At 39.3% G+C, this 18,229-nt stretch overlaps 1 protein-coding gene across 2 annotated transcripts in view; it reads right to left on the reverse strand.

Annotated features, from left to right (window-relative positions):
• The window catches only part of ASB15 (ankyrin repeat and SOCS box containing 15), a 22,533-nt gene extending 4,989 nt beyond the window's left edge, over positions 1-17,544 (reverse strand). The window contains exons 1-9 of one of the 2 annotated variants that reach the window (XM_004386533.3): positions 17,469-17,544; positions 11,182-11,290; positions 9,142-9,194; positions 8,920-9,051; positions 7,934-8,092; positions 4,537-4,782; positions 3,494-3,665; positions 1,326-1,896; positions 447-600 (exon numbers count right to left, since the gene is read on the reverse strand). In XM_004386533.3, the coding sequence (XP_004386590.1) occupies positions 447-600; positions 1,326-1,896; positions 3,494-3,665; positions 4,537-4,782; positions 7,934-8,092; positions 8,920-9,051; positions 9,142-9,194; positions 11,182-11,288 (1,594 nt within the window). In that variant the 5' untranslated portion in view covers positions 11,289-11,290; positions 17,469-17,544. Of the gene's footprint in view, positions 1-446; positions 601-1,325; positions 1,897-3,493; positions 3,666-4,536; positions 4,783-7,933; positions 8,093-8,919; positions 9,052-9,141; positions 9,195-11,181; positions 11,413-17,468 lie in introns of those variants that run through there. The other variant, XM_023740893.1, reaches the window with a different exon arrangement.
• Between the last annotated feature and the right edge of the window lie 685 nt (positions 17,545-18,229).

The following is an 18,229-nucleotide window of genomic DNA, read 5'->3' on the forward strand; positions in this document are numbered from 1 at the left end:
ATCAAAAAGGACAATTTTAATTCCTTCCATTCATTATTTACTCAATAGTATTTACTGAGTATTTACTATTTACGAGGCACCATGCTAGCCTGGAGAATACAAAAAGAAAGAAAACAGGTCCCTGCCCACATGGAGATTGCAGTCTATTTGTTGTATGATATTATAGGAGTTAACTTTAAGAACATGAGTTCAAGTCAGAATATTAATATAGCTATATTAGCTATATTAATTAGCTATATATATAAAATAGCTAATTAAAAAGTTGGAAAATATCAAGAAAAACAAAATTTGTGTCTTACGTCAGAGGAAGTATTAAGAATGATTTTTAAAAAACCAGATAATTCTGAAAATAGAGCAAATTAGCACTGAAAAAGCGTTGAAGAAGGCAATAAGAAACTTCCCCCATATATATATCTTAATACAAATTTTGCAGGCAAAGCTCTTACCTAGTATTTGACGGATTTCTGGCCATTCTCTCTGTACTTCTAGTGCAGACTTCAGCTTGGCACACAGAGGAATATGATCCATGTAATCTATTAAAACGCGGACAACGCTGCCTACCAAGTGTTTCATCCAAGGAACTGTAATAAACTCACAGAACTGACAGAATTGGTGAAATTTAATTTAGGAATACCATATATGTGTATCATATACATAAATACTCAGTTTTGTCATAGAAAATTATTATCTTGGTTTTTCATCAGGAAATAAAATATCCCTTCCCATAATGAAACAAAAACAAAAAATAAATTGCTTGTTTGTTTTTGTGAAACTATCAGCCCTGACGATATATGCATGGCTCTGATGTGATTACAGAGAGCATAACACGGAAGGATCACGCTTCTTTCCATTTAACCCCAGTTTTCCACCAAATAAGCAGAAGCCATTAATTGCATCCATTTTCACATCCTTCCACATCTAGCTTGTCAAAATCCCATTTCAAGAAAACCAAACAGCATCTTTTTTTGCTGAGCTTTTGTTCATATTCCCATGTCATTGCAAACAAAAATTCATGAAAGAGGAAAATGTAAAAGTTAGAGCTGATTTTTCCTTTTCTTGTAAACAAACAAACAAACAAAAAAAACCCAACCAAACCCGTTGCAGTCCAGTCAATTCCACCTCACAGCAACCCTTTAGGACAGGGTAGAACTGCCCCATAGGGTTTCCAAGGAGCTGCTGGTAGATTGAAACTGCTGACCTTTTGGTTAGCAGCTGTAGCTTGCTGTAGCTCTTAACCACTGCGCCACCAGGGCTCCCTAAATGAGTGACAGTTTATCGGAGTTAGGATGATGGCCCAATATGAAGAAGAAAAGAATGCAGCTCACCGGATTATCTTTTATTACAGAAGACGTCCATCCAGGCAGTACCTCTTCCTCTATGTCTGACCACACAAAAGAGTTTCCAAAGATGTCCCCATGCATGCAGTCAAAGCACATCTCCACTCGGTAGCCATTATTCAGCAATAGCCTGAGCATTGCCTCGTCGTTTAGGGCATACTGAATGGCACTGGGGAAACGAGTGTCATTCACGTGCATAAAATAACAATTGACATCAGCTCCGTGGGAGAGCAGCAGCCGGACAATTTCATGATTGTTGGCCCTCACTGCCACAAGAAGGGACCTGAGGGGATCTAGGTTGGGATCTGCACCTGCAGCTAGAAGGGCTTCTGTGCATAGGATATCGTCATTAGAAACGGCAAAATACAGCGCAGTCTTCCTGCCGTCGTCATAGCTCTCAGAAATGTGGTCGGCAAGCAGAGTGTTGACATCGAAACCATTTTCAATGAGCAGTTCTAGGCACTGTACATTTTGTCCATCTACTGCTGAGTGAATCGGCGATAGCCCACTTTTCTGGATTGCATTTTTGGATGTTACTGGGATAAGATATTTCAGAGCACTAAAAATAAAAGGTTATATATCCACATCGTGTGAAAAAAAATCAAGAAATTAAAGAAACCATCTTTTTCACTATGCAAGTGAATACAGCTTTAGTTTTCTTTATATTTTCTAGATAATCTTCTACTAAAGCATTTAACCTTTGTCCATCAAGCTACTACCATTTAGTTTAGTTTTGATTTCACTTCCCATTCTAAACTTTCCTGGGGGACATGCTGGATCTTACATGTTTGGTCCTGATATTGTAGATCCTTAGAAACCCTTGCCATCTTTCAATTCTTCCCTAAACAATATAATATTTATAAGCAATCAATGCTAGTTAATAAATATATGTAAATAAAAGTAAGTCTATCTGATGCCATAGAAGAATGCTTCATAATCTTGGCCAATAGAAGCATGGAGTCATAGGAAGTTAGACCTGGAAGTGGCATTGGACATCTTTAGCTCAACTCTTTTGTTTAATGGAAGAGGAATATGATGTCCAGAGAGGTGACATGACTTTCCCAGATCACATAGTTAGATGTGGAGCAATGAAGGGCCTTTTGAATTCTAACTCACTACTCCTCTTTCACTGCTTCCTAAGCAATCTATCCATTAATATCGGGCATGTACATCCTGTCTGATTCCATATAACTTGAAGTTTAATTATTAGCCAAAAGGAGTCTTCATTATTCCATCAACCCTATATTAGACCACTGGACATAACTATGGTTTATGCTTCTAAGTACATATGATAAATAGTTGTGAAATTCATACTTGACTGACCAACTAGCCGTGTATGAGAGCCACAGGCAAGGATAACTTGATCTCTTGGGCCTAATTCAGAGCTACCACATGTAAATTTATGAACACTGGGAGTAAATCCAGGTAAACTTTAACAACATGTCGTATAGCATCAATTATTGGCCATGTACCCAATGTGTCTATTAAAAGTGATAATGTCTATTTCAAAAGTTTTTGAACTTGTGAAATATATTTAGTTGTCTAAAGTCATCATGGTGGGTAATTTAATACCGTGATGCTAGCCTTCTGTTGATGTGTTGATTGTGGCACACTTTTGTGATTTGAAATTTTATCCAACCATTTTTATAGAATAAAGAAATCTAAACTTATAACAAAACTTATCTACTCAAAGATATATTTGACACTTTACTATAATAGCCTAAAGCTTTCAGTAAATAATTGGAGTAATACTGATAGTATTGTCACAAATTTTAATCCTTAGCCATAGGGTGAATTTTTTAATAACCCCTTAGTCTTCGGTTAAACGTATTTTTAACAAACAGGCATTCTTGGTGATGGTGGTCGGTGTGTGTGTGTGTGTGTGCGCAGAATTCTCACTTATAACTTAGTTCCTTCTAAAAGTGATGCTCTTTTCATGATAAAAGTAGTATATGATCATCATGGAAATTTTATAAAGTATAAGAAGACAAAAAGGTGAAAAATCAGATGAGTTCTAAATATCTAAATACAGCCATTGTGAATATTTTGTCTACGTTTTAGACTTTGGAGGGTATTATAGAGAGATTTGTGACTATACTGTATACACGATCTTGCATTTTTAACTTAAAATCATTACCCGTCGATTTACTACTCACAGAAAATGTCCCTGGTAGGCAGCTCGGTGTATAGGGAGATGCCCTGCCCTGTTAGGTATGTTTCCGCTTCCCCCGTATTCCAGCAGGAGGGAAATGCAGTCCGGATTGCCCCCTCCTGCTGCCTCAAACAACACTGATGCTCCATCATCCGCCAAAGCAAACACATCACCACCTAGCAGGATAACACATGTGGCATAATGATACCTGGACAAACTGTCAAGATAAAACCAGTTGCCATTGAGCTGATTCTGACTTATGGTAACCATATGTGTAAGAGTAGAACTATGCTCCCTGCTGTTTTCAGTGGCTGATTTTTCAGAAGTAGATCACCAGGCTTTTCTTCCAAGGTGCCTCTGGGGAATAATGAGGGATAAACCCAGAGAAACAATTCAGGATAATGGTGTGGGGACCTGTACATGATTCAGTGGGCAGTGGGAAGCCACTGAGGAGTTTTTGAATAGTTTACATTATTGTAGCTGTCCCTTAGTAAGACGAACTGAGTTGCAGGGTGTCGTGTGGACTCTGATGGAAAGACCCAAAATTGGGAGAAAGGTTAAGAAACAATGGTACTAGTCCAGGGAAGATATGAGGGAGCCTGGCCAGGATGGCAGAGGGATTGCAATGGTGGGGACAGGAGAGAGAGAAGCTATAGGACTTGGCAGCTGACCGGATATAGGAAAGAAGGTGATGGAGGAATTAGAGAAAACCCAAGGTTTTAATCTTGGTTGAGAGAAATTATTATATAGGAAGTGGGAACAGAGGAGGAATTTCGTTTAGGAGAAGATGAGTATGAGATCCTGGTGAACGATCTTTGTTGAAAAGTGGCTGTTTCTAGAGAGCGTGATCAGGGCTAGGCATTGGATTTGGGGGTCAAATGTACACTGCTTAATTAGGGTGTGGAACAGGGGTCTATAGAGAGGGCTGGCTAGTCAGGCCTAATGCCCACGTACATTAGGGGAGGAAGAAGAGTCAGTAAGGATGGAGAAAAGGAGAGTCAGAGCGGCAGGAGGAAAGTCAGAAAGGTACAATTCCTTTTCACACACCTTTGTGAATTAGGTGCTCTAACACATCACAGTGGCCATACTCGGCAGCAACTCCTAAGGGCGTGACTCCAAAACCGTCCCTCAGGTGGACATTTCCTCCATGCCTTAGCAGCAGAGCTATAATGTCTTTGCGACCCTGTTTGGCTGCTTCATGCATTACCGACCATCGCTTGACACAGGGCTGGTCAAGGCTGGTGTTGTGTTTAATCAGAGCAGATACCATGTCGTAGGAGCCCTTTTCTATAGCTGGAAAATGAGTTTAAAAAAGAACAGTCAACAGCAGGCCTAATAGCATGAATACCTTAGATAGTATTCATCTAATTACCAAGTCTAATATCAAGGCAGATAATAGCTATTCTTTGTACTTCCATAAAGCCTATCCTTTTATTTCTCATACCTAAATTTCTATTTGTGGAGTGTAAGTATGCAAGCTGATACTGCCTTTTCTTGAAGACCCTGTGGAGGGGTAAGAGTTTCATGAAAAACTGCACATCACTAGCATAGGATATTGTGCATACTCTTTTTAAGCTTCAATTTCTTCATCAACAAAATGGAAACAGTACCCATTGTAAGATTATATGAATTAACTAATGTATGTAAAATGCTTAGTATGGTACCCAGCACATAATAGGAACTCAATAAGTGGTAACAAATTTCATTAATAATAGCATTTCATCACTCCTAGTGTCCTGGAGCCACATATGTAAATAATGTTTATCAAGTTTTTCTCCCCCCAGAAACAGGGTTTTGTTGTGTTTTCCCACCAAAGATGACCCACCCACTGCTGTCCAGTCGATTCCACTCATAGTGACCCCATAGGGTTTCCAAGGCTGTAAATCTGTATGGAAGCAGACTGCCACATCTTTCTCCCTTGGAGCCACTGGTGGTTTCAAACCACTGACCTTTTGGTTAGTAGTCCATCCCTTTAACCAGTGCGCCACCAGGGCCCCTTAGCACAGATGACACTAAGTATTAAATAAACTTCTCTTTCCCATACAATTAATGGGGGATTACCAATAGGACTGTTTAGAACCTAGGTAGGTCAGTTTTTCTAAATGGGTGAAGTATGTGAGAGTTAATGTACTACGATTTAAGGGGTCCACCAAATCAGATGTCTCTCTCCTCATCTACTTGTATGTAATAGCTGCAATGACACTGTGGAAAAGTTTTATTTCCTTCAGATTATTAAGAAACTGTCCCTGTTTAAATGTAAATACTTCTGAAAAATGTAACACATTTTTCTTATCAATAAGAAAACTCTTAATAAGAAACAGCAGGGTGAGTGCTATTCCCTGTAAACGGAGTTAATACAGTTTCTTTCTCTCTTTCTTTCATTCAGTTAATATGTGCTTGCTATACGGTTCAAACTCACCCAGGGGCTCGATGGGAGAAAGACCTGTTGCTCTGCTTCTGTAAAGATTACAACCTAGAAAACTCTATGGGGCAGTTCTACTCTGTTACATGGGGTGGCTATGAGCCAAAAATCGACTTTACAGCCCCTAACACCAACAACATATGAAAGGCACTGTATTCGGCACTATGGACAACAGGGAAAAGACAGACTTGGCTCCCCACTTGCGGGATTCTAAGGTAAAGCTTGCACTGTCTTCTCGCTGAAGAGAGACTCACATCCGGGCCTTTGCTGAGAAAGGTGGGTGGGCGTGTGAGGCCACATAGAATATCCTGGGCACCAGGAGGCCGAATGTGGAAAGGCTAAGGCCAAGGCGAGGGGAAAGCTCCAAGAGTCATACTAGCAGGATGAAGACAAACCTTGCTTACTTCATTCGGAAGAAAGCAAGCCGTCACTGCAGTGGGATTTCAGTTTTTCTCTTGCGCACGGTTTAAAGCAGAGTCTAGCGACAAATGCTGTTCCTCTGAATCACCCAGCTGCCTCCGGCAGCTCTAATTACAGGGAATTACCTCATCCTAGCTGGTGTCGGGGCAGCGCAAACATTAAGCAAGCTAAACAAACTGAGAGGAATGTGCCCTCATCTACTTGTTCCAATTGCATTTTTTCTGACTAGAAAAATGCATTAAAGAGGGGTATTAAAGAGAGGGAGAGAGGTATTAAAATCATAACCTCTGCCCTCATATTTCTTTTGTTTGACTCAGAGAATATGTTGATGGAGATGTTAGTCTTTCATAATGAACATAACAACATATATAGGCTGTCTTCAACTTAAATTCTTTTTTTAAACCAAAACTTCACTTGTAATTTAATCTTTGGGACTAAGAATATATTTCTCATAGAAATAATAAAGTGTATGGTGAAGAAGCCCTCCCAAGCTAACCCACAAAGACATTCTTAACAAAGAAATGGCTGAAATAGTGAAAATTAGTAGGGTATAGCATTGGTGTAACATAACTAAGTAAAATTAAAAAAAAAACCCACTTTCTTAAGTAAAAAATATATAAATCTTTAATACTAATGCTTAAAAAAGTCTGGCTTAAGCTTAAGAATTTAAGGAATTAGAAAAATTTGCACAGATTCTAGGTACTTTTGAGCACTTTAGAGTTGGATGACACATTCCTTCTTATTTTAAATTACTGTCACTTTCTTTTTTTGTTAAATGCACTTTGTTTATGTAATTTACTTATTGTCAGTTATGAGTTGGATTATTTCCTGACTCATAAAACATACAAATAGAGAAGAAAGATTTTTCCATGGTTTCTTGACAAAGACCGGAAAATTGAAAGAGGAGACGGGGATGAAGAAGATGGGTATTGATTCGTGAAAAAGAAAATGTCTGAAGTAAAATGAACTGAAACGTAAATGGTGTAAAGTCATAGGTAATGGAGGGCAATGGAACCGAGATGTTGTGCCAAATCATCCCTTGGGCTTCTTCCTCCCGTGGTCCGCTGTCCAGGATAATCTTGGGGCTATCCAACTAGAGAAAGAAGACACCAACTCCAGGGGGTAGATAGAGAGGGAGTTTGAGGGCAAAAACCCTTAATAAGTGTCAGATCATCACAAATCAGGTTAACTACCGCTCAGACAGTAGCTGTGTAACATAACTGTAATATATCACAGTACCATAAATAAAGGCCAGGCCCAGATGGCTTATGGGAAAGAGGAGTCCTAGAGGGACCAAAAGTGACTTTTTCGGCCATCTAAGGCACCGGCCTCATAAAACTCCTATTTTGGGTTCCTCCTGGTTAGCTGTACTCTCTATAATGTGGTGATGAAGGATGTAGTTATTTTTCACACTTGAACTTTTTGTATGATAGGAAAACTAAGTCATAGGACAGGTGAGGTGGGGCTTGGAGAGGGGCTCAGGGATTGGAAAGAGATGAGGTCTTATAATTCTAGTCAATACACAGTGGTTTCTAATAAATACTTGCAAAATACTTATTATTTGTCTCAAACTATCACAGTTCTAGAAAAAAGGTCATTTACCAATCAGAAGGGGCGTCTCTCCTTTGTCATTTTTGGTGTTGGGCCACACTCCTTTTTCTAGCAAAGTTCTTACATTTTCCACCAGACCAGCTTTGACTGCCAAAGTCAAGGGTGTTTCTCCATCACAGGTCTTGAACTCCCAGAGTGTCTTATAGGATGCTGAGAAAGCATTGTGTTGAAAAGTTAAAACTTTTACTTAAAGTATATCACAAAGATCAGAATAAACCAATATTATATATATTCAACTGAATAGCCAATTGATAAAAAAGGGAAGACTAAAAGGAGATCTGATTAACGTTTACCAAATGATGTTGAGTTTAAGTAGATGAACATGGACTCTCTCATCAAACTGACAGCTAGAAAACCAACATTTGTGTTCCAAAGTTTTTGTTTTTGTTTTTAAATTGCTGATTGTCATTACCGAATATCTATCATCTACCAGCACACAGAACTAGCGAGCAACACTGAAAATTGAAATATAGGGTAGTGTTTTATAAATGGAGCATCAAAATTATTATTAATGCTTAACACTGGGTTGATTTATCACAATATTTGTTAGTATTTACATTAGGTAAAAATAATGTAATATAAGGGCAAACATTTTAAATATTCTTGCACTATATAATAATCTTTTGAAATCCATTAACTCAAGACATAGTTTAGGATGAAAAATTAAAAGCTGGCTTCCAAAAGAAGAAGGCTTTACATTCAAATCAACTAATCCATGATATGTACCAACTGTTACTGTTTTTCGGCAATAACCACATCTTCCCACCATCCCGTGTCACAGTCTTAGGTAGAAGGACGCAAAGGGTGAACCCTGAACCTGACAAAATGTGCTAATTTTGTAATCTGAATTTAAAACATGGATACTGCCAAATAATCTTTTTGTGATTTCTTTTCTTCTGCTTTTTATGTTCATTAGGAACATTCATATCTTTGCATTCTTGCTCCAGTTTGGTCAAAGAGGTTTTATGTTCCCTTACCATCCAGAACAATTTCAAGTATTTGTTGAATGGGTTGAACAACAGCTTCATGCAATGGAAACCACCCCTTTTCATCAGCTTCATCCAATGCATAGTTATATTTCACATAGTCCTGGAGCTCAAGAATGTGACCTAAATGAAACACAGGAGCAGATAACAAATCTCTGACTTGGCAAGGTGAAATTTCCAATCCATTCCACTGTAGATAATACATCCATTTACCTTGTTTTATGGCCTTCACAAGTTTTCTGTTTTGGTCACTTAGGGGTACAAATCTACCAGAGAAGGAAAAATAAGCCAGATTTATACTATTTATACTTCAAGGAACTGAGAATTTTAATTTATATTGAGTTTTTGTGCATACTTGTAATCAAGATCTACAGGAAAGGCACACACTTTATCTACTTTAAAATGTAAATGTCTAAGAGTCAGATCCAGAATATATCTATGATACACTGAACCTAGGAACATTAGCGAAGCTAACAAAAGATAAGATTATAACACTGTGTCTGAGATTAGCTCTAAGCAATGAAAACGGAATAAACATTTGGGAGTTGTAGTCAGAAGACTTGGTTTTGAGTTTTGTGATCCTGGAGCAGCCAATTAGCCTTCTTGGATGTTGGTTTCCCCATCTGTAAAATGACAGGAGCAAACAGGAAGATCTCTAAGACTTCTTCCAACTTTAAAAAACTCCATGTTCAATAAATATTTTTTGCTTTGAACTTAATAATTGCTAATTAGTCACTTACTGGGAAGCTTATGGTCCACACTGCAGATTAGAATCTTCAAACAGTTGATCCACAGGTAAAAACAGGCTGTGCATTTATTGAACAAACTCCCCATCACTGCCTCCACAGGCTGTGATTTAAACCCTCATGGCCTTCTCTGGTGTGTGTGTTTGAGTGTGTGTGTGTGTGTTTATTCAACGGAGACAAGGTATTTCACAACAATAGTATTTAACTCCAGAGTCCCTGGTGGTGCAAATGGTTAACTTGCCCAGCTTCTAACCAAAAGGTTGGAGGTTTGAGTCTGCCCAAGGCTCCTCAGAAGAAAGGCCTGGTGATCTATGTCCAAAAAAGCAGCCATTGAAAACCTTAGTGGGGGACAGCTCTGCTCCGACATTAATGGGGTCGCCATGAGTTGGAGTCAACTGGACAGCAACTGGTGTAACCGGTTTTATTTAACGCTATTAAAAGCAGAAACATCTACTAGCATTATAGGATCATTAACGCCTTCCTAGAAACTCTAAAGTTCTAGAATCTGCTGGAGATAAGAGAAAGACTGAAAAAACAAGAAATTTAAACATAATATGTCCATTTGTAAAAAGCACTGACTCTAGAGAAAAGCACTAGTAAATTTCAGAATACAGGATTCTAAACATTGTAATAGAATGTACAGGTAAACTAAAGTTTGTATTTGTCAGAAGTATAATGTGTATTGTTCAAGACAGAAACTTCTGGAGTTTTAGACTCTATAGCTCCTGCTAACATAAAACCCTGATTTTGTGTATATTTTCATTTGTTTATATCCATCATCAGGAGCCCTGGTGGCTTAGTGGTTAAGAGCTCATCTGCTAACCAGAAGGTCAGCAATTCAAATCCACCAGCCACTCCTTGGAAACCCTATGGGGTAGTTCTACTCTGTCCTATAGGGTAGCTATGAGTCAGAATTGACTCGATGGCAACGGGTATGGTTTGGTTTTTGGTGTCATTTGGATAGTAAGTAATTAAATAAGTTGTGGTTTACATGTTACTTCATCACATATAATAAAAAACCCACAACTCTTCTCCCATTCATTGAACTTAAGGAGTGGTTAAGGTAGGTTAGCATTCTTTTCCACATTTTTAAAGATGCAAAAATGAAACATGTAACATATAAAGGGTTACCTGAGTCAGTAGCAGAATCTGCTCTAGAATTTACAGACCTCCGTCTATCCATTTAGTTGTATTAACTATACTGGCAAACTACCCATTGTCTTTTTTGATTCCACATTAATTTAGAAAATAGGCAACTATACAATCACAGATTCAACTAGGAATTTCCCATTTAGGCTATTTCTGTTTTCCACAAGATGGTGATTTGTGGAAGAACAAACTGTACAGCCTAGGCAACAGTGGCCCTTATAAAAAGCCATTAGACTCCTTATCAGATAAGGGTAAGCGTTTTCCTAAGAGAGAAGTCAGGAAGTGTTGTTCATTTTAACTTACAACAAAATGAATGTCATAAAGACATTTTGTGGAGGATGGTCCATTTCAACATTACCTTTCAGGATAAAATTCAGTCTTGCTGGCTTCAATGGATTCTTGAATACTGAGCTGAATATCATAATTTGTAAGATGGTCTTCATCAGAGTCATTGTTAGTATCCATGCCTGGATATCATTTTGAAAGAGACAATTTTTATTGTCAGCAAATGACACAGATCAGCATATAGGGTTAACACGAAAGATACAAAATGAAAAAATAAAATTCATTCATCTTTCTCCATTTAATAAATATAAATGCAGTTAACATTTTAATTCATATTTTATATAACCCAAAAAAAACCCCAAAACCCCGCTGTTGTTGAGTCAATTCTGACTCATAACAACCCCATGCGGTAGAGTAGAACTACCCCACAGGGTTTTCTCTGCTGTAATCTTTATGGAAGCAGATCTCCATGCTTTTCTCCCACGGCACAAATAGGTGGGCTCCAACTGCCAACCTTTAAGTTAGTAGTGGAGTGCAAACCATTTGTGCCACCCAGGGAATATTTTATATAAGGCCCATTTTATTAACTTAGCATGTTCTAACTTTTGAAATCGTTAATTACCTGTCTTTTAGGTCTCTGCATTTTCTACTTTTTGACTTTCTTTTCAGTAATGGCTGCAGTTTGGGCTTATAAAAATTCACTTTTTTGCATGCTTCTGACTTTCACTAATTTTGCCCCATCAGTGTTCTCAGACACTGTTGTACTCAGCACATTAGAAACTTAAAACCCAAATGAAGGAGGAGTAAGACAGTGGCGATATTAGAGAAAAGCAATCCTTTCACATTCTCTCATCTGTCCTTAGGAGCTCTGGTAACACAGTGGTTAAGAGCTTGGCTGCTAACCAAAAGGTCAGCAGTTCAATTTCACCAGTTGCTCTTTGGAAACCCTATGGAGCAGTTCTACCCTGTCCTATAGGGTTCCTATGAGTTGGAATCGACTCAATGACAATGGGATTGGTTTGGTTTAGTACCTCTGACTTTATTTAGCTTCTGCTGTGTTTGCTTATTTGTCCATTTACTCCTTTCCTCATGCTAGCAATGGTTTGACTTGGCTGCCTTGAACTGCAGCTATTTCTGTACTTGTGTTTAATCTCTCTGAACAGACTCTATGCTCTTTGAGGCCAAGGCGCTGACTCATTCATCTCTACATCCTTACAACTCTAGAAGGTCCATGGCACAGAGAAGCTTCTGTTTGTTGAATTAAATTGAAGTAGAGGGAAAGGGAATGTCACAAATGTAATTTGAGACGGCAGAGAAGACACTAGGGAAACTTTAAATAGAAGGAACTGGGCACTTCAACCACCATTCTTTCTGAGAAACTACTGTCTAGTCTCACATATGAAGCATACAGCTTTCAGAACTCAAAAGATTTATAGTAAGATGAGAGAGGGTTAAGGCTGACAAAAACAGTCTTAGGCACTTGGTGTATTTCCTTACTGACTCACTCTGCTGGGTATGATACATGGCATGATTCCCTGGTGTACCAGAAATCCACCTTTATGGACTTGTGCTAGCTGCATTGCTGGCTATGGAATGATCCTTTCTGACACTTTGGCAGAAGGCCATCCTTAACCCAGGAAGGCCACAATTAGGAATGCTGGGACTGCCTTGGGGCAGACATGATAAAGACCAGCTTTATTAGGTGACTTCTTGAAGAAGAGTCAAAAGCAAAGAGGTTTCCAGGCTAACTTACACAATTCATGGACGGCTATTTCAGTTCTCCCTAGACTACCCATTTGTTTCAGCCAAATCAGAGTCACCATTAATGACTGTGCAGGATATGCACTATACAAATGTGCCCAGCTGGTGAAATCTAGTCAATGCTCACCTAATCAAGCCATGGGCTCTGGCACCGCGCTGGGTCGGCCTGAGGAAGAAGCATGTTTTTCCTAATTTGTACCAAAGGGCTCTATGCTATGGCTTTCCTGAACTGATTAAGCATTCTTTAAAGCTAGGCAGTTAAACAAAAGTTATGTAGTTTGGATCAAAAAGGAGAAGAGATAGTCCTGACACCATTTCCCCATTTCTCCTCTAGTCTCGTACTCTTTTCCCAAAGTAGAAGGGCCTCAGGATTTGATTACTCTTCATCTGAAAGGATAGGGCTACCATGGCTGTGATGTTAGTGATGGTTCTTGGACCACTGCAGAGCTACTTCCGGGTCTCCAGTTTTTGATACTGGGCTTGTCTTACAAGGGAAGTTGTAAAGTCTAATGGGTCTCAGAGCATCATTTGAGTAGTTGGGATAAGGATCATCTTAACTCTGTTCCCAGACCAGGGACCAGCCCTCCTGTAGATTCCCCATCCTTTCCCCTGCACAGTTCTATCCGCTGCTCTTGACTGGCCCATCTCCTCCGAAGACATTACACAAAAACAGAGATTATTCTCATTGCCTTATTTCTTCCAAATAACACATTAAAGGGGTGTGTATCTCCCATTACTATTGGATCAATGGCTTTATCTTAGAAAATTTAGTAAGTGTAGAAATCAAAATAGTTTTATAGCTAGGTTGACTGACCAATATGAAATTATCTTTGATTAGAGGTACTTTTCAAGCCAAAACGTGGTTATACGGTTTTACATTGTTGTGTTTCTTTTTCAAGGGGGAGAAAAACAAAACAGTATTCTGTGGACAGTTTCCAATACACAGGCTGATAGTGGCTTTATCCTTGATCATTCTCCCAGATTAGATAATCTCGTATTTTAAGGACAGTTGTATGCACACTGATAGCCTAGGTCACTGACCTGTGAACAGACTGCACAAGAATTCAGTGACATCATTATGATTTTACTGCTCATTGTTCTGTTGTGCCAGTGGCCTTACTATCACCTTGGAACAGAAAGGGTATGACAGCACATGACACTGCAGGTACAGTAAGCACTTCACTAAGCATATTTCTTCACGCCGTGATCTCCTAGTCTCCTCAAAAGGCTGATGTGCTCCCTAGGGATCCTATTCACCCAATAGATTCAAATAATATTTTATTTTATTTATTGTTTGTTTGTTGGTTCATTGTCTGTCTCTTCCTCTTAAAATGTAACCCAAGAAGAGCCGAGACTTAGTCTTTATCCCCAGAGCCTATAGAAGCACCCATCTCCTGGTTTGTGGTTTCTACTTGTGTTGAGGAGTTCCTGGGTGGTGCAAATGGTTAAGCATTCAGATGCTAACAGAAAGGCTGGTAGCTCGAGTCCCAGAGGCACCTTGGAAGATAGGCCTGGTGATTTACTTCTTGACAATCAGCCACTGAAAACCCTATTAGAGCACAGTTCTACTCTGACACGCATGGGGTCTCCATGAGTTGGAGTCAACTCAATGGCAGCTGGTTGTTGGGGTTAAATATGTTCAATGAATGAACAAATGAGTAAACAAACACTGAAACATAATCTAGCCTCTGCTTATTCTTAGAACTGGCCATATCCCTCAGGTATGGTGCCTGTTCCAACTACACAAATTTGAGTGCCCATTCTCTGCTTGGCTTCATTTTTCTCACTTACGGGCTTTTATATTTTGTTTCTCTTCATCCATGAGACCCTCCCACTGCTCCACACCCATGGCCCACACTTCCTCAAGTCTGGATCAAGAACCCCTCCTACGGAAAGCCCTGCTAGAATGCTCTCATTCCTTTGATCTTCTTTATTTGTGAATATCTCTTCTTAGGTAATATTTTTCCACCATCTGGATTTACATTCATTTTGTATTTGCTTTGCAAGTTCTTCACATATTTGTGTTTTGTGTCCTCACTAGGACTATTAGTTTTCTGAAGGAAAAGATCTCACTTTCTTTCTCCTTTATATCTTTTTCCTCTATTCCCACATCTAGCCAACTACAGCAAACGGCTGTTCTCAGTGGTCACTGGCAAAAAGTTGTTGACTCATTACTGGTGGGCAAGCACTGAGCCCTTTGGATGGCACAATCAGAGGATGAAGTTAAACCTGTGGCATCACCCGTTGCCTTTCTCACTAATATTGCAGTGGTGGTAGAGGCATTGCATGGCTTTGGGATTAGTAATGGGTACAGAGTCTTTCACCTATTTAAATCACTGGCTTAACTCTAACCCTGCTTGAAATTTGGGCTTCCAGTGCTTGAAATACCACAGGATGGGACACTTCTTAGAGAACTGAGTTGGTCTGTGGAAAATCGCTCTCTCTTTTTTTTTTTTAATGTCTTTTTATAACTGCTATTAAGGAAGATTGTTATCTAGGACTCTTCACAGTTTTGTATCCCTAAAGACAGCAAGGTAAAAATTGAGGGAAAACTTATTACACTGAATAACAAATAATCCCCACCTAACACAGCCTGTCACCAAGGTTTTACTGAAAGCTTCGGATGAAGTGAAAGTCTGTGTACAGGCTGTACGAAAGTGTCAGACAGACTTCAAGATGAAATGAGAAAGGCAAAAGGAAAGTTCTTTGTCTGTACCTCAAATTTAAAATATGTAGGACTGAATTCCAGACGAAGGCAGGCAACAGTCTATTGGAAATTATTTAAATAAAGCCCTACACAGGAGTCTGAAGGAAAAGGTCAAACAACATTTTGACATCCTTCAAGACCTATTCCTCATAGGTGTCCTACTTTTCAGTCTAGGGAAATCAGTGAACCCTTTCTAAACACTAGTTTGCCGTTTAACACTCAATCTTGTGCTGGAGAAGCCCATTAGTGAGATTATGAAAGAGTTGGAGCAATCATATTGGACAGTTAGCCTTTCATCTGAAGCACTCGTTAATCTTGCTTAGGGCCAGAAATCCATTTAATGAAGGCTCTGGATTCTTTCTCCGGAAGGACAAATGCCCACTCAAAATTCTGCATATAATTTTTGGGAATTTATGGATCTTCTGAAGCTTTTTCATGTACCCCAGGCAAGTGACTGCTAAATTTAGGATTTCTACATGCTAAATGTATTATTAAGATATCAGTAATTGTTAGTTTACTTTACAGAAGGACTGAGTAAAATTCTACATTTAGACAGTGAGAAAAGAGAAAGTTTGGTGATCATGTAAGTTCTAGAATATAGTTGATTCTAATAAAATAATGATAATAACAAGCACAAATTATTAAATGCCTGCTTGGTTTTGAGCACCACGTAAAGCATTTTGCACACTCTGCCTTGTTTTATCCTCACTTCAATTCTATGTTTTAGATCTAATAGCTTCATTTTGCGTAAGTGGAAACTTAGGCTTCAAGAGGTTAAAAGACCCACCCAATGTCACAGATAAAATAAGTAGAGTCTGGACAGAGCTGGGAGTACCTTCAGATTTAAGGTCTTTGAAAAGCTGCAGGAAAATATCCCACAGCCTCTGTCTACTTTAAAACACTGACCTTGCTCCTAACAGCCAGCTCTTGATGACAATAACTTCTAAAAATAAAAATAGCTTCCAGGCACACATAAATCTTTTTCTTTGGCTCCATGAAATAAGGTTTTACGTTGCTTGGGGGGTCTGAGGTGTCCTAAGTTTGCCTTCAGCTTGTTCTGTTTGTCTTGGAGTCTAAACATGACTGTGCACAGAAAAAGATCAACATACCAGCTGGCCCTGACTGGTCAGGAGGCTGGGACAGTGTCGCAAGGTTTGATGCAGGAGTGAACACGAATACGTGACATCTTTCTGCAAGTTGGATGTTAGCACCTTACTTACTGTAGGTGGGTGACACGTTTGTGAGGCCCACCAGAGCTTCCTTTGAAACATAGGAGCTTCTGCAGCACAAAACCAACGTCCTCCTTCTCTTCCCTCAACAAGGACTAATGTCACCTTGTCACCCATACATTGTTTCGTAAGCTTACTCCTGATTACACCCAAGTCTCTTTACCCCGCCCGCCCTCACACACTGCCTTGGGCATAACCAAATTGGAAACATCTCCATGGATGGTAAGTAGGGCTGGCCTTAAGAGTAGGCAGAGTGGGCAGTTGCTTCCATGTTGCATAGAGGGGCTTCGTGTCCATAAATATCACACTGCCCCCAGCACCTGTCACATCCGTGCGATTCCGGGATGAGAGTTTCTGTCCTCTGGAGCTTATTGTTTCATATTCCTCAGTCCCTTTTAAAACGTCAACACCACCATGCTGGCCCCCAGTGTAGAACCAGGACCACCCTGAGCAGTTACTGGGGGTGGGGGGAGCTAAGAAGATAGCAGAAGGTTCAAGGATGGGGTCTAGAAGGAGGTGATAAGAAGGGATGAGAAAGGGCAACAGGGTAGAATTTTGTTTTCTTCACAGTTTTATACAAGGCCTGACCAACCCAAGTCCTGGGGTTCTGAAGAAGGTCTGAGTTTTGGGGGGACCTAATTCCTTGAGGAATTTTTCTTTTACCTTAAAACTGCTGTGGTTTTTTGAGTGATGAGCTCATCTACTGGAGGCCCCAGAAAGAATCACCAGGATAAGTCCTATCAAAGGAATAACATTAGTTAAAGGATATTTTCATTTTTTGGTTACCATAAATTGCAGTTGTTATATACAAACCAATGCTCTTTTTTTTTCCTGCACTTTGACCAATAATATGTGTGATTTTAAGGATATATTGAAATCAATATAAATGAAGCTGCGTTATAACATTTTTTAAAATTTGGTGGCTACACACTTTATTTTTCATACTCCTGGAGCACAAAATACAAATGAGATAAATGGCTTCAGAAGTCTACTTTCAGCAACATAGTCAACTGGCTCCAAGATTTTAAAGAGAGCTAAAACTGTCAGAATTGGTTTGCAACCCACAGTCACGGGTAGCTTTTACTTGGAAGTAATAAATTACAGACATTCCCTCTTTATGGCATTTGTCTTTTCTACCAGAGAGAAATCCTGTGGGTGACAAGGAGAATAAGACCAGTTCAAACAACATTTGCCTTGACAGCACAATCTGTTTTTGCTGTAATTCAGCAAACACACACAAACACACACACACACACAATCTTAGTCCAGAAAAAGATCACTACTCTTATGCTACCTCAAAGAGATACAACTTGGCATTTTACAAAAGATACAAAAAGGCAAAAGGGACATATCAGTCTCTACGCACTAAGCATGGTACCTGGCATACGATGGGAATTCAGACAGTACTTGCTGAATGAATAAAT

The sequence above is a fragment of the Trichechus manatus genome, unplaced genomic scaffold, assembly GCF_000243295.1.
Source record: "Trichechus manatus latirostris isolate Lorelei unplaced genomic scaffold, TriManLat1.0 scaffold00167, whole genome shotgun sequence".
NCBI classification, from domain to species: Eukaryota; Metazoa; Chordata; class Mammalia; order Sirenia; family Trichechidae; genus Trichechus; species Trichechus manatus.